Here is a 16,441-nt window from a genome sequence, read left to right on the forward strand (position 1 = left end):
TTTTCCAGGCAATTAAGAAAAAGGCAAGGTTTGAATGGGGGCCGGATGCTGAGGTCGCCTTCCAGAAATTGAAAGTTCACTTGCATTCCTTGCCGAGGCTGGTCAGCCCTTTGCCCAAAGAAGTACTCTACATGTACCTGGCCGTCTCTGATCATGCGTTAAGCGCTGTTCTCCTTGCTGAAAGAGACGGCTGTCAGCTCCCGGTCTACTTTGTCAGTCATGTACTGAAAAATGCCGAGTTGAGGTATCCCTTAGTGGAGAAATTTGGTCTTGCACTCTTCATGGCTGTTAAAAAATTGAAGCCCTACTTTTTGGCACATGCAGTCGTCGTGTATACAGACCAACCTATCAAGCGGCCACTGACCATCATGGAGTCGCCAGGCCGAATGATCAAATGGGCCATAGAAATACAGAGCCTCGAAGTTACTTTCGAGCCTAGAAAAGCAGTGAAGGGGCAAGCCTTTGCTGACTTTATTGTTGAGATGACTCGTCCTCCTGACTCTCAAGTTACAGACCAAGTCTGGAAGGTATATGTGGATGGAAGCTCTACTTCAAATGGTTGTGGAGCAGGCGTCATATGTCAGTCGCCAGAGGGCGACAGGTACGAGTATGCTCTACGCTTCAGTTTTCAGGCCTCAAACAATGAGGCAGAATATGAAGCTTTACTAGCCGGAATCCGCATGTGCAAGGCGGCAGGGGCAAGAAAAATAGACGCCTGTTCTGATTCACAATTGATAGTGAGTCAGTACAATGGCGAATACAAAGCAACCCATCCGGCCATGATCAAGTATTTACAGGCGGTCCGACAAGCAGTCGGCTCCCTTGAGGATTTCCATCTGACCCAAGTGCCGAGATCAGAAAACAACCAGGCGGATGCACTGTCAAAATTAGCATCATCCGCCTCCTGTGATACTCCTCGAACTGTTTTTTGGGAAGTAATGGAGAAGAGAAGCATCGAGGAAGACCCTATTGGAATCCTAGACAGAAGCTCAACCTGGATGGATCCAATCAAGGCATATCTGACAAACGGTACCCTGCCGGATGATCATCAACAGGCGGCAGCACTGAAAAAACGAGCAACCAGTTTTGAAATAATAAAGGGAGAACTTCACAAAAGGGGGTACCTTCAACCCTTCTTAAAGTGTGTTACTCCAGAAAAAGGACGAGAGATTCTAGACGATCTTCACTCTGGTTACTGTGCTTCCCATATAGGCGGCAGGACGCTTGCTCAACGGGCAAGGCGGCAGGGCTACTTTTGGCCTACTTTAGAAGCAGATGCAATGGAGATGGTGAAAAAATGTGACAAGTGCCAAAGGTTTGGCAAACTAATTCACCGCCCGGCTACTGACCTCACTACCATTCATAGCCCACTACCGTTTGCTAAGTGGGGCATGGATATTCTGGGTCCATATACGCCTGCTACAGGCGGAAGGAGGTACATACTTGTTGCCGTCGACTACTTCACTAAATGGGTAAAGGCGGAAGCTGTAAAGGGAATCAAGACGAAGGATGTAATTTCATTCATTTGGAAAAATGTCATCACTCGGTTCGGGGTTCCCATGTCTATGGTTTTTGATAATGGTCCCTAATTTGAGACGCTTGTTCTCAAAAGCTGGTTGGGTGACCAAGGAATTGCACACTACTTTGCATCTGTCGGCCGTCCACAAGCAAACGGCCAGGTAGAAGCCTTTAATAAAATCATCTCAGACGGTCTCAAGAAAAAAATTGAACGAGCAGGCGGCCTATGGGCGGATGAATTACCACATGTTCTCTGGGCCATTAGGACGACTGAAAAAGGGGCGACTGGAGAAACTCCATTCCTCCTAACTTATGGTGCGGAAGCTGTTCTTCCAATAGAACACTACGAGCCGACTCTTCGAGTAATGCTATATGACGAAGAGGCAAACTGGGAAGCCATGCGCCTGGCATTAGACTCACTTCCTGAAAGGAGGGGCAATGCTGTCTTGCGCCATGAAATTTACCGCCTGAGAATGACTAGATCATACAACGAAAAAGTACACAGGCGTCCACTCAAAGTGGGGGACTTTGTACTTAGAAAAATGGAAGCAGTTGGTAGGGCTAATGAGTCTGGCAAACTAACTCCCAACTGGGAAGGACCCTACCGAATCTGTGAAGAGGTCAGGGACGGTACCTACCGTCTGGAAACACCAGACGGACAACCGTTGCCTCGAACTTGGAATGTAGATAATCTTAAGAAATATTTCTTTTGAATGATGTAAATATTCAAGGGCTACTTAATAAAAGTTTGCATACTTAATATTCAATTTTGTACTAAGAGGGGCACGCCTACTAACAAACAGTCGGCTACTCTCCATACTAAGTTTTTATTCTTACTTAAGAGGGGCATGCCTGCTGACAAACAGTCGGCTACTCTCCATGTTTAATTTTTATTCTTACTTCAGAGGGGCATGTCGTCTGTACCTTTACAGTCGGCTACTCTCCATTGAGTATTTTACTCTATCTTCAGAGGGGCATGCCGTCTGTACCTTTACAGTCGGCTACTCTCCATTGAGTATTTTACTCTATCTTAAGAGGGGTATGCCGCCTGTACCTTTACAGTTGGCTACTCTCCATTGAATATTTTACTCTTATCACCATAGGGGCATGCCGTCTGGACATATAGTCGGCTACTCTCCATAGAAGAGGGCCGACTGGTTCCAAAGCACACAGCCACCCCCCTTATACTTAGCTAAAAAAGATTAGGGCCTGGCCGACCCTGTGCCTAAACAGGCGGCTACCCTCCTCTTACTTAGCACCTACGTTCACCAAGAACTAACCAAGGCCACAAGCCGAATGATCAAACCAGGCGCCAAGCCAACTGGTCCAATCTTCAAAACTAATACGACCTGTCCCAACATCATAGCAGGCGTCCGGCGGCATCCCTCCGGATGAAATTCGTCGCAGAGAGCAGCTCCCTTTTGGGTGGAACATTGCTCTATAAACTAATTACACGGCACCTATACGACTGTCCCCAAGGGCAACCACGTAGCCGTTTTTGAGACAAGGATAACTCTATCACTAACCAAACCAGTGGTAGCAGTTGACATCTGAGTCAGATGACCGCCTGTATTACTTGGGATAAATGCAGGGGGTACCTCTTGAGTTAATAGCCAACAAACATTGGCGAATCAAAAGGTTCAGCCGGCCTCCGCCGCCTGGTACCTTTACTACTCAAGCAGGATTGACGGCGACTGAGTAACACCAAAGTTAACTCATAGTCACTCTCTCACTTAGTATGGAGCCTAAAAGGTATGAGCCGTCCGCCTGTTTTTAGCAAACAGGGGCTCTCAACCACTACTCTTGCTAGGTTAACAACCTATGAGTTAAAAGCCAACAAACATTGGCGAATAAAGGGGAACAACCGGTACCCACCGCTTGATACCTCTACTACTCAGTTACTTGGCGACTAGGTAACAATCATGTTTACTTGGTCACTCCTTAAAAATTTAGTATGAAACTAAAAAGGTGTTCATACAGCACCGGCTCACACTAGATTAAATATGGCGGGGAACAGTCGGCCTAGACGGCCTAAAGTCTCTAGCCTAAAAGCATGACAAGTAGGAAACCACTTTCCTACTTGGTTAATTTTACAAATGACAGGACCGCCTGCCTAAAGGGGATCCAGTCTTTAAAATGGTTCGAATACCGATTGGATAAATGGTCGACTGATCGTCTAGCCTGGAAATAGACAACCAGTCGTCCAGGGGCATAGGCGGCGTGACTAACTATCCGTACCTGTCTGCAACTATCGGCCATGTAAAACAGTCGGTATAGTGTACAATTGGATATCAGAATATTCAATACTTAAACAAATTTGAAGCAAAACAAAAAAAATTCATTAAAAAGAAGCCGGTCATTAAAGACCGGCAAAATATTCAGAGCCCCGGCTCCCTGGCCGGGTAAATACAAACAAACGGCACGCAGGCCGTGGAAAGAAGACATAAAGCTTAAGAAGGGGGCAGATCTTCAATATCAGCAGCTGCCGCCTGGTCAGCACTCTTCTTGCTGGACTCGGCTTCAGCTGCATCCTTCTTTGATGCATTACCCCCAAGCGGCACAAGCGCCACTACCGGCTGCTCCTCCTCCAACGCCTCTTCCTCAGCAGCCGCCAGGATCTCTTGATTATATCTATCAGAACACTGGCGGTACGTTTTTTCCCATGAGGCAAAGTCGGCATTGGGGAAGAGGCGGCCCCAAGTCATGCGCTGGATTTGAGCAGAGTCTTCCATCATCTCCCGGACCAGCTCTTTCTTTTCTTGCCCGGCCTTTTCCGAGAGCTCCTGAGTAAGACTCTTCTCCTGGGTCACCAGGCGTACCTTTACGCTCGCCAAGGATTTCTCCAAGGTTTCGTATGAGGACATCTTTTGGCGAAGAGGTCTCAGCTCGGCCTTGAGGTTGTTGATGGTCGCCTCCAGCTCGCTATTCCTCTTCTGGGCCGCCTCTAACTGAGCCCGGATAGCGGCGGTAGCCTGCGCCTGATAATAAAGAATATCAATGGTCAGAACTTCATTTTGGGCAATTTGAAACATTGCCTTATCACAGTCAGAGGCGGTCATAGCTTTTGCAGCCTTTACCTCTTTGTTCTTCCGGTCAAGCGGCTTGCGAAGGCCGTTCACTCGGAGCAGGGCCTAAGTTAAAAGGGGAACAGGCGTCAGTTTCCAAACAAAAAAGAAAACAGGCGTCCTGGAATTCAAATACTCAAAAATATGCTAAGTATACCTCAGCAAGGACCCCTGCAATCCCGTCTAGGTCAAGGGTGCCGACATCCCTGACCGCCTCCCTTTCAGCTGGAGGAACGGCCTTGATCATAGACTCTGCCACCTCGACCAAGTCAGGCTCCTGAGGGCCGGCTGCATCAAGCATAAACAAACGGATTAGACCTAGTAAAGAAGGGAGCAAGTCTAAAATTTACAAGGACAATTTCATACTTCTAGGTGGCCCAGCCGGAGTTTTAGAAGAAGTGGCCGGCTGTTTCTCAGCCGCCGCATGTTTCCTGGCAGAACCAGGAGAGCTCGCAACAGTCGTCCTCCGGGCCTTGGGGTCCGGCTGTTGGGAAGAAGAAGCTCTTGGAGCGCCCGTCTAAAAAAGAAGAAAAGAGTCAGTATATGCATAAACACAACTCCAAAAAAAAGGGGGTGAAAGGTTCGAAGCCCACCAAGGGTGCCCCCTTGTTGGGGGAGTCGGTTGAAGACTGTTGCATAATGGAGGCCCGCAACATGGCCGCCGCAGTCTTGGAGGCGGTAATTTTGCTCATGGCGTCCGCTGCAAAAACAAATAGCAAGTTAATAAGTCATAACAAGAAATGCACGGAACAACAGAGTATTCGACAGGCCGGCTACCTCTTGAGCATCGACTGCTGAGGCCACAGGCGGCCAAAAAGTACTCGTCGTAGAGCCATTTGAAGCTCGGGACGCAGTGCAGGGGTACTTGCTCTCGTACCCCTGAAGTAGAGTTCACCTTCGACTCTACTTTGAAGAGTCCTTTATCTAGGATCTCTTTCTTAGCCTTGGGGGGAACAGGCGGCATGCTGCGGCCGCCTGCAAGAAGGGGCGGATTCCTGTTCCACCTGTTGAAGCGCTTGTTCAGCTCTGTGTCTGAACTCTCAATGATGAGGAAGGTGCTCCGCCAGTCCTTCCATTTGTTTGCTTTACCTCTCGTCATGAGGTAGCCCCTGTGGCTCGTCAATTGATACCAGCCGGTACCGCCTGCCTTAGGGGTCCGGCTGAGATAGTTCATGTGGGCGAAAGCCTCGAAGCTCGGCTCCACCCCGTGCAGTTCGCACCCGGCCACATAGCCGAGTACGTTGACCCAGGAGTTCGGGGCTAACTGCCATAACCCCAAATCATACCCATCCAAGATCCGCTGAACAGCCGGATGTAGTGGGAAGCGCAGCCCAGCCTTGATGGCCGCCTCGTAGCAGCCAAAGCAGGCGCCATCATAACTGGTACCAGCCGGCCAGACGACTGTGTCTTCTGGATCCGGCACGAACACTAAAAAGCCGGGGCCCATTGTGTGGTTTGCGATAAATCTCTCCACTTTCTCTTGCATGGTCGTGATCCGGCCCCGAGGTACCGTGCAGTAGTAAGGGGTATTTTGCTCTCGGTGAGAGGCGGATGGCTCCGCCCAATCGTCCCCCTTCTCAACTGCGTGAGAAAGCCTCGCCTCTTGCAGGCGACTGTTTTTCTCTTCTGTGTCCAGAGAAGCATGGCCAGAAGAGCTAGACTCGGAATCGTCCTCTGACGAGTCCGAAGAGGACGACTCCTCCCCTCTCCCGGAGGGGCCCGCCTCCTCTCCTTTAAAAGGAGCAGGAAAGAATGTAGAATTGCCAACTGTAAAATGGGAAGGGGTCACTTTGACTCCTCCCTCAGAACTGCCGGCTTTCAAGCCGCTTTGTTTCACTTCCACATCTGGCGCCTGGTCAGATGTTTCACTAATCGGCACCCTGTGGGAGGAGCCGTCTGAGTTTGAGATCCTGGCAGTCTTTTTTGTTCTGGCCATCATGCTCTGCATAGACACAGATACAGTCGGACTTTGTATAAAGGGAAAAGATGGGTCCGGAAAAGGGCAGGCGACACTCCTAGTCCTAGATTCAGCTGTCCCCGGTGACCGGCTGATCACTAACCTAGGTCGTGTCGTGTGCTTCCGTGGTGCCATTTCAAAAAAGAATAAAATAAAGAGAAAATTAAGAGTAAGAGAACCGACGGTTACCTGAACGAGTGACGTTGATGGAGTTCTGAAAATCCTGTGCAGTCGGCTTGTCAGAGCAGGCGGTAGGCAGAAAGGGTCCAAAATGTCAGAGCAAGTTCAGGGGTCCGAATGTTCTCTCAAAAGTTCTCGTGTGAAAATGACTGAAGTCAACACTCCCTTATATAGGCGAAGTGAGAAGGCGAAGGGTCACTTCCAGAATTCATAATTTGGGCGGGAGAATCTCTCGGCCTTTCGCCGAGTGACACCTGTAGCAGGCCGTCGCCTGTTACAGTGCGACACCTGTCACAGGTAACACGTGACCAGTCACGTGCCACCTGTGAGGGGAAAATGATTAGGGGATTTTGCTCCCACCAATCGGAATGCGCCACGTGGGCCAATCAGGTCCTGCCAAGTGTCCCCCAGTTGGAACTGTCAGGGCTTGCCACGTGGCATACGCTTATTCGTCCACCTTGGACCTATTATGTCATGACACGTGGCATACTCCATGCCTAATGGAGAAACCGGCCACCCAGGCCCAACTTCCGAGGGAAGCCCAATCAGCCCTAGGTTAACCTAAACCTAGGATTGGCACGTTTCCCAAGGTTATAAATACCTCCCTTAATCCTCATTAAGGGAGGAAGCATGCTAAAAACGCAGATTACACACATTAAACACTCTCACCTAGAGAGACCCAATCACCTTAATTTCCGCATTAATTACTCCTCAAACAAGTACTAACTTGATCGTTGGAGGCGGAGCTCCCACCACAAGGAGTCTCCGTTGTTTTGCAGGTACAGGCGTCCGGTTCCAGTCTCGAAATTGTAACTCTCCCGCAGGACATCAGAAAACCCCGAAACACCAACCATGCTACACATATTTGGAAGCTTCTAGAACATGAACTCATACTTCGTCAAAATAATGAGCCTTAAATTTGGGGCACACCCAACAGAAATGTTGAAGAAATTGTAATCAATAAACATGAACAAAGGGTGTAATTAAAAAGGCGTTGAATTTTAAATTTGCTATTTAATTGCTACTTTTTTTTTATTCTTTGAATTACAAAACATGCATATACTAAGTACAAAGAAAACTTCTACATGGTTATGTTGAAATAAACATTATAATATTCATCCCTCATTTCCAATAATGGTTCAAGAATATAGCTCCTCCTCAACCCTTTTGCCACAAAGCTGATAGGGCTGTACTTCTTGAGACCCTCGTTCCACATGAAACTCACTGCGTCCTTGAATGAAGGATCCGAAGTCCCAAAATTGCAACTTAACTTCAGACTTAGATCAGATTTGGAGCCACTATCACCATACACAAAGCAACCTTCTTTGGTTTTCAAAGATATCGTTCCAACTCTGCCATTCAACCCCTTAACAATTAAAAATTCAGCAGATTGCTTATTATGAGTTGCACCTCTAATAGTGAGTACTTTGCCTGCCCCTTGGTGAGAAACCACCAAGCCTGGAAGATCAAAAGGCTCTAACATGACCACTTTACCAATAAGACTTATTGATCCCAGACTTTTTATTTGACTCGGAGATGGATCTGTCAAAATGAGCCTAAACGTAGACTGAACATAAGAATCATTCATAGCTTGAGGAGATCCTAGCATTGTCAATGCTTGGTTATGCTTTGAGATGAAGAATGCCGTGTTTCCATTCTCTTTAGCGAAAGAAACCAGATGGGAATTGTAGTCAGGTGGAATAGGGGTTATCCAGTCTGAAATAGATTTCACTGATCCAGTTTGAATGTCATAGTCACCATTTGATAGACCCACCAGCAAGTAAGGTCCATATAAAATTGCTTGAAGTGAGGCATACTCCGGACGATTATCTGAAATATCATTGGAAACTATTAGTCAAAACAATACTCATACAAGTTTCTTAACAGATCAGTTTGCAGACTTGAATCTAGTTTTGATCTGTATTATAAATAAAACTGGCTTAAAATACAGTCTCATATTTTCACCTCTAATTATTATTCAAAACTATGAAAGATATGGTTTTGTAGGACGTAAGAAAAAGAATGTTGTAAATGCAAAAAGAGGTGCATGTCATAAGCTTAATAATATGTATAGAATTACCTTTAAGAAACTCTGTTCTAAGTACCAGCGGAAACTCCAGTGTAATTTCATCGCCATTGACCCAACTCTTAGATATGTTTAGAAAACTACCTGGCCAACAGAAGAAAACATTTGAGCAGGAAATAAAAAGTCTATTTCCCTTTCTTTGATGTACTCCATTAAAAAGTTTGTTCCCCTTTTTTTGATGTAGTCGATGATATTGTTGATTTTGAATTATCTGACAAAATAATTGATAATGATAAAGGGTATAACAAATTTAGACCTGGACTTGGCAAAGGCAAATTGTTTCCATTGAGTGAGGCTTTTGAACCACTCGATGATGTCCAAGAAGGTATCCGTAAATTCAGTGTAGCTGTCTTTGAAGTCTGAGCAATGGAAGATGAATTAGAATGTCTTTCAGAGGGATCACAAATCCTGCTAAGAAGTAGATACTGATACCTCTTTTGCAGAAACTGTTAGTTTTACTCTGAGGCTTTGATTCAAGGAATTAACATCATCTACAACTTGGGTTAGGGAGATTTGTGCAGCAATCCAATTGAGTGAGCTAGGTATGTACTGAATAACATAGAGCCCAGGTACATTTGTCGTCTCCTCAAAGTATATGGAATCTCCTAACTTAGAGAATGACTCAATTCCTGCACAAAAGTTGGGCACAAAGAAAATCACATTAGTTACCTTTCTGCACAAAATTCCACAATAAAAGCATTGCAAAAGCTTAGACCTGTTCCATAGCAGCACCAGAAAGTATTGAACTGATCACCCCAACCGTGAATACTTTTTCCTTTGGAAACTCCATGCCCTAGAGGAAGCATATAAATCATGACACCAGGTTCGGTTCCTTTTTGAATACCCAGCACACCATTTGTGAGTGCCCGTTCATAGTAATCTGCATACATCATTTGTTTGGTCCATCTAAACAGGTTACGCGAAACCTAAAGAACAAATTCCCAGAGAGAACTTCAGAAAGAATAGCAATGAACTGATTAAAGCATTGAGTTGCTATTGATGTCCACAAATAGCTAAATAAGCACTTACTGAATTACACAAAGCGTACCTTTAGCATATTATAAGTTGTACAAGACTCTTCATTCTCAGTATTTAAGTTGTCCCCTAACCTCATTGGGTCATGCCTGGTGGTAAGCACAAATATTTCTAGTAAAATCACCATTTTATGAATAAGCAATCATTAAAGAAAAATTTATCTTTAAAAAAAAAGAAAAAAAAAAAGGACAAGGGTTAGCATGTATTATAACCAGGCCTCAGAATCTGAAGTGCCTCCTGTTGCATAACTGTGGGTAGAGTTTACGACATCCAAGAAAAATGTTCCCATTTCCTGATCGATCATAAAATTATGGATATTAGAAACGAGCACTGCCAATAAACATATCATGCTCTACACTCAATGGGAAGCAGACCCTCCCTTATTGAGTATCCTGTAACTATAAATTTATTTTGACTTGACAAGTATAGCAACCAACTGTAATGCAGCCACTAACCTTGTATAGTTCATCACCAGTAATTTCATATCGCTTTTGAGCCCCAACAACAATTGGAATGTGAGTATTTGAATGAAAACCAGAGAGATCATCAGCCTACACAACAAAAATCAGGGACATAGTAGGGTTGAGCAATCTATAATTGGTCCATACACGCATACAAGTTAGGACTGCATTTTTAAAAGAACCAAGATTACAGACTATAAAAGATTTTTCATTGAGAATCCTGAAAAAAGTGGATGCACAGAGGAAAATCTTAAACAGGTTATTTAGTACCTTCATTGCAAGTATTCCTAAAAAGCATGGTTTATCAAATAGATGAGCCAGCAATAAGTGCTTCTGATCACCCTGTAGAAAACCCGAAGAAGTTACTCAGACATTCAAGATCCAAGCAGTTACAAATGATTGAACTTCATAACACAACTATAAGTCTGTAATATGCATAAGTTTAGTAAGAAACCAACTTTCAATAATTAAATTATCTTAGCTTAACATCTGTATCCTTCTCACTCTTTGTAAGGAGTATATGTCAGCCACAACAAATAATCAACAAATTATAGTCGAAGCAAACTTTTATGGCACATTGCTGTTCTAATTAGTACACTCCTTAATAAACATTAGAAAGCATGTGAAGCTTAATTTTGCTATATGTTGCAGAAAACCATGTTTCTCTTTTGGATTTTTTTAAACAAGACACTCATCATGCAACTTACAAGGTCTGACCACTAGTAATAACTTGTGCAAAAATAATCATAAATAACCAACCGTGACAATGTACAGCTTGTAAAGAACATCATTCATGCCACCGGTCTCTTCATTTTGTGCTGCATAATGTCGTTCAATAGTGTATTGCTTTACTACATTCTGAACACGAATGTAAAAGTAATTGGCCATCGACGTGACCATATGCAGGGCTTGAGTGTTATTAGCAAAGTTATACTGATCCAATAGGCCTGCCATAACCTGTCAATGATATAAACAATTGTCCATCGCTAAGAAGGGTTTAAAGGAAAGAATTTATATCATCTTTCGAATCTAGACTAATACGCAATCCGTACCTTGTGGATTGTGTAGTACGGTGCCCAAACGTATTGCAAAGCTTCATATCTATCAAAGAATTCAGCTGGAAATGCCGAAAGGTACCCTGTATTCATTGCATCTTGACACTCTTTAAGGGCAGACACTAATGCACCCATATTTGCTCTAATAGTCTCATTATGAGTGCTCGCCCACATATGCGCAGTTGCACTCAAGTAATGCCCTTCACCATGAATTGCAAAAATTCAGATATTTAAACTTCTTTTAAACACATTTACAATATAATTCAGTGAACTATCATCCGATGGATTAGTAACGAAAGGAGCATTAATGTCATAACAAACATTTAAGCATGTAGTCATACATTTTCACACCATTATAAACTCGAATGATTAATGATGATATGCATTTACACACATTGGCCTTTATAATAATTAAAATCTTCCATCCCTCCACATCATTTAATTTAGATAGCCATTACTAACTTTGGAAAGGTGACATAACTTTCATGGACATTCCTAACAGAAACATGACTATTAATTCCGTACTGATAAAATTGGGATGAATATGACGATTCCCCTCCTTTTATATATTGCTCTGTCAAGAAGATATACAAAATACTCTAGTACTATGAAAGGAGTGCCACCTAATACAATAATATAATATGTTCAAATTACTCAGTACTCACACTGTCAAACATACACATTCATCACTCAAAAGTTGGTAAAAACAACTTATCATACATATAAATAATAACAGATTCCAAATGAACAAGATGAAGATAATATGAAATCATTTACTGACCTACAAAATGGCCTCGAAGCTCCATATCTGGTGCTTCCCAACCACCATAAGGAGTTCCTGGTGTAGGCAAACCAGCAGTTTTTCTAAAGCTCCATGCCAAGCTATCAACATTCAACAGCAACAAATACTCTAAATTTGTTTGTTGTGCTCTCCCATGAAATGATTGAGGGTCTAACCTCACATTATGAAGTGAAATTTCATTAAGAAAATTACCCTTTAAATCATGTTTAGAGTACTTAATTTTCTTATACAAAACATTCCAACTAAATTCATCTTCTCGCCTCAATAATAATTTCCTAGGAATTAAATTAGACCACGCAACTTCATCCGTTGGGGTTAAATGATCATGATCATGATCATTATGATCGTGAGACATAATTTCTTTCTTCCACGTCTCATTGTTTGATGTTAAAAATTCATATCTTAAGGTTTTTGTTGATAAATTGGTGATAGAATTACCACACTGCTTTACATAACAAACACAAAACCCAGGCAACAAAATCAAGAAACATGCTAATAAAACATGATTTTTTAACCAAAAACCCATCATTTTTTTTTAAAATCAAAATCACAACCCCAAATACCCTTTTATCTAATTTATTGGAAATTCAAAAATAGCACAACATGGGTATTAAATAAAACTGAAGAAACTATGATATTAAATCTCTTCCAAAATGAGAAACCCAGGTGTTTATTTATATAAAAAGATTTGAACTTTACTTGAATTACAACAAAATATAACGACAAATTCAAGCCAAAATCCAAAGAACAGTCACCCAATTGGGACAATTGCAGTCCCGTGAAAGCTAAGAATGGTTTCTTGTGAAGAATTTAACCAAAAATACAATTTGATTTTACACTTCACAGTAAAATAAATTTATAAGAAAAAATAAAAAAAAGACAGGAGCACAGCAAATAAATTTATAAGAATCACGGATGAATGTTGCTTTTTGATTCAATTGGGTGGGATATTCTTGACAAACCAAGTAATTTTTCTGATTTTTCAGTAGAATTTAATTTAAAGCATAAAAAAAAGAATGTTACAATACATTACATTCTTTGGTATTTATAGTATAAAGCATTATTTAAACCAACTAATTACAATTTAGTTATTAGTTTATTTATCTTATCCTCTTATCTAATCTACTAATGAGTCTATGATGACATGTAAAATAGGAAAAGGTTAATTATATCCATTAAAAAAAAATTAATATAAAATTTTTAAAATGTTAAAGCATATATATGCTGAAGATAGAAAATGTCCAACTCATTTTAATGGATAAATACATTTTTTTGATTGATGACACTATTTTATCTCATTTGTTAGGTAATTCTTTTTGTGAAATCTTATCTACATTGGTTTAAATTTTAAATTTTAAAATACTAAATACAATCCAATGAAATGATAAGATTGAGAATGTCTTAAATATTGGAATATTAATTAGAAAAATCATATTTTCTTAATATCAATTAGCCCAAGAGATTATAGACATACATCTTATGAATTACTTTGGTATACTTTTGGTTCAATGTCAGGGTACTTTGGTACTCTTGAATCAAACTTGAAGCTTACTAGCATCATTGTATCGTGGTGTCTCTTCACTCAATCATGCACAACTAAAGTTGACATGCTAGAAATATCACAGTCTTCTCCTCTCTTTGCTTGAAAGAAATGATTTCTTAAATTCCTATCTAATGGCAAGTTTTACTTTTACCCCCTTTCGATAAAGTTAAATTAGTTCATTTACTTGTTAATATTAGGGTTGATGAGTGTACATAGCGGAAGAAAATTAAAATTAGAGATTGATAAAATAAGAAAGTAATAAGCCAAGATAAAAACTAGAGTGAAATGGACACATAATATTTAACGTGGTATAACCTATATTTATAGTTGAAGATAGAGCTTGGAAGAAATGGCCGGAAGATTCCATAAATTTCTCCATCATTCTTGTATCCATAATATTCTAGTAGGTTCACAAGTCATGTATTCTAGTTGCTTCCAATGTCAATAATTCTCTAAAATGTGCAAGTAGATAGTTCTAAAGAAAATATAAGCAAGAACTAACCTTACTTGATTTTCCCGAAAACTTCTAAAATATGCACAAATACTCCGTCAAAATAATAGGTCTATTAATATTGGGTCACACCCAACAATTAATACGGAGTAATAATATCTCAATTAGTTAATAGTTAAGCTATTCATATAAAAAATTCCGCAAACAAGGAGTATGATGATTTAGCTTTAACCAAATAAGGAGCTCTATAACCGTTCAAAAAAAAAAAAAAAAAAAAGCGGAGCTCTATAAAAAAAGGTTGATACATTAATAATTAAAACTTTTCTTCAAAAGTGATTAAATTTTAACATAGCAATAAAATATAAAATTGATCATTAGGCAGCATAATACAAATACATCTTTAAAAAGGGTACGGATTAGTAAAAAGCAGCAATGACTAAAGCTTTTTTTTTAATTATTGTCTCTTTTTGTTGTTTGAACCTAAAACAAAGATCCCAATTTCTAAAAATACTAGCAGTCCCAATAGAAAAAAATAGAAACGCAAATAAGTGACAAAAAGATGAGCTTAATTAGGGAAGTTCTAAGCATTTTTACAAACCAATGCACATGCCATGGGAAGAAAGATAGTACTCGTATGTTGAAAGACCACTCATAATGTAATTTTATACTCCTTTGGTTCAAAATTAGTTGTTATATTATTATCTCAACAGTATTTTATAAAAAACCACTCTTAAAATAATGTAAGTTCATCACGTTTTAAATTAATTGAATTTCTCTGATACGTAGCTAAACAAAATTAGAAGACGTTCGAGAAACAATGTCGTTTGACGTCAAATAAATTCTGATTGATCATGGTTTTAAACAGAATTTGATAATTAAAGCCCTTATGAAATTCCGTGATGTGGAAAACAAAGCTCAATCTAACATATATTTATGCAAGACTACAATAGATTCTTATGATGACACAATCATAAAATAGTTTCCAGATTTACTAAGAGCAAGTTGTCACTACATCACTACATGCATGTTGCTTTTCCCCAAAGTAATTAAACGACATACAATTAGAGGTGTTAAAACCACACTCGATGTGATTCGATTCGAAATCAACCCGAAAAATATCCGATTCAGATTTGGACTCGCGTGGACATAATAATTTAGCATAGCTCAACTTTATAAATTGATTCGACCCGACCCAATTTCATCAGACCCGATCCAATCATTCGAGTTGACACCTCTACATACAATAGGGTTGAAAAGAGTGTTACTAGTACAAGAAATGAAGTTGCTTGCATGTTGTGACCATATTTTCAACAAAAACACATTTTGATGACATTGTCTAGATAATCAAGTAACTATTTGGCAATTTTCCTTCATAAAAATTAGCTCTATTTGGCAATTTTCTCACCAAACATCTATCTAGGACTTTGTTGCTCCATTGCCTATCTAAGATGTCTTGTGCCAAAATATTCACAGCTATGCCCATTCGTCGTACATATCAATGTGTGCGGAGTGCATTACAGTACGTAACATACATCGATCTAATAGAATAACAACAATTTTCGTAAGAGTGTGTGTATTGGAGGGATTGAATTGGTCTTTGCAATTTATCCCAAACTAAAATTTGTACTTTATTCAACTACGAAATAATTGATGTATGATTTGATACATAATATTTTGATCCTATACTGTTATATTAAATGTAGTTATGTTAGTATTAATTTATACTCTGTACTTTTTTTTTTTTTTTTTAAGTATCAACCTTTATATAATATCTACTAATATAAATTTTCATATATTAATGGTCATATGTGTGTGTTAGCATGTGTATATGGTCAAATAATATTAGACTATTAGTTATTCAGTTTTAGATGGAGTAATTTTAAGCGTATTTCAGATTAATTTGATATAATTGTCACCAACCCTTAATAATTAATATTGCCTTGAAGAGAGTTTAAATTTAAAATAGACAATATAGTATTTCATATATGTGATAAGCAAGGGGCCAACACTAATCTATCAATAGTAAAATATAAAATGAAAAGGGATTTCGTTAAAAAAAAAAAAAAAAAAACCTACCATCCTTTTTTTTTTAGGGAAGTTATATTCTACTATTAATCTCCTTGACTTCATCAATATTTAAATTCAATAATATTTTTTATGTCTCCTAGCTTGTAAATTTAATAGGAAAGGAATTATCTATGCTACAAAATTTAAACTTGTGAGGGTTACCTTACAAAACTTACGTAATCAAGATAATCAAGTAACTAACCAAATGTGGCATCAATTTG

General features: G+C 40.1%; 1 protein-coding gene across 1 annotated transcript; it reads right to left on the minus strand.

Moving 5' to 3' along the window:
• Window positions 1-7,703: 7,703 nt before the first annotated feature.
• Window positions 7,704-13,156, minus strand: LOC110736182. The gene is made up of 12 exons (XM_021916341.1): window positions 12,139-13,156; window positions 11,355-11,557; window positions 11,062-11,259; window positions 10,573-10,644; window positions 10,297-10,392; window positions 10,054-10,133; window positions 9,855-9,930; window positions 9,522-9,732; window positions 9,239-9,435; window positions 9,063-9,165; window positions 8,801-8,890; window positions 7,704-8,550 (listed from the first exon to the last, which is right to left on the minus strand). Exons 1-12 carry the CDS (start codon window positions 12,686-12,688, stop codon window positions 7,802-7,804), a joined length of 2,625 nt encoding a protein of 874 aa, XP_021772033.1. The 5' UTR covers window positions 12,689-13,156; the 3' UTR covers window positions 7,704-7,801.
• Between the last annotated feature and the right edge of the window lie 3,285 nt (window positions 13,157-16,441).

This window comes from Chenopodium quinoa, unplaced genomic scaffold, assembly GCF_001683475.1.
Source record: "Chenopodium quinoa cultivar QQ74 unplaced genomic scaffold, ASM168347v1, whole genome shotgun sequence".
Lineage (NCBI taxonomy): Eukaryota > Viridiplantae > Streptophyta > Magnoliopsida > Caryophyllales > Amaranthaceae > Chenopodium > Chenopodium quinoa.

Excerpts from the sequence above, each read along its gene's own strand:
- LOC110736182 (XM_021916341.1), bottom strand. The coding sequence starts at position 12,688 with ATGATGGGTTTTTGGTTAAAAAATCATGTTTTATTAGCATGTTTCTTG. Across the intron at positions 10,645-11,061 it reads ACAAGCTGTACATTGTCACG|GGTGATCAGAAGCACTTATT; the intron begins GTTGGTTATTTA and ends GGTTTTCTACAG. Across the intron at positions 10,134-10,296 it reads CTGGTGATGAACTATACAAG|GAAATGGGAACATTTTTCTT; the intron begins GTTAGTGGCTGC and ends ATGATCGATCAG.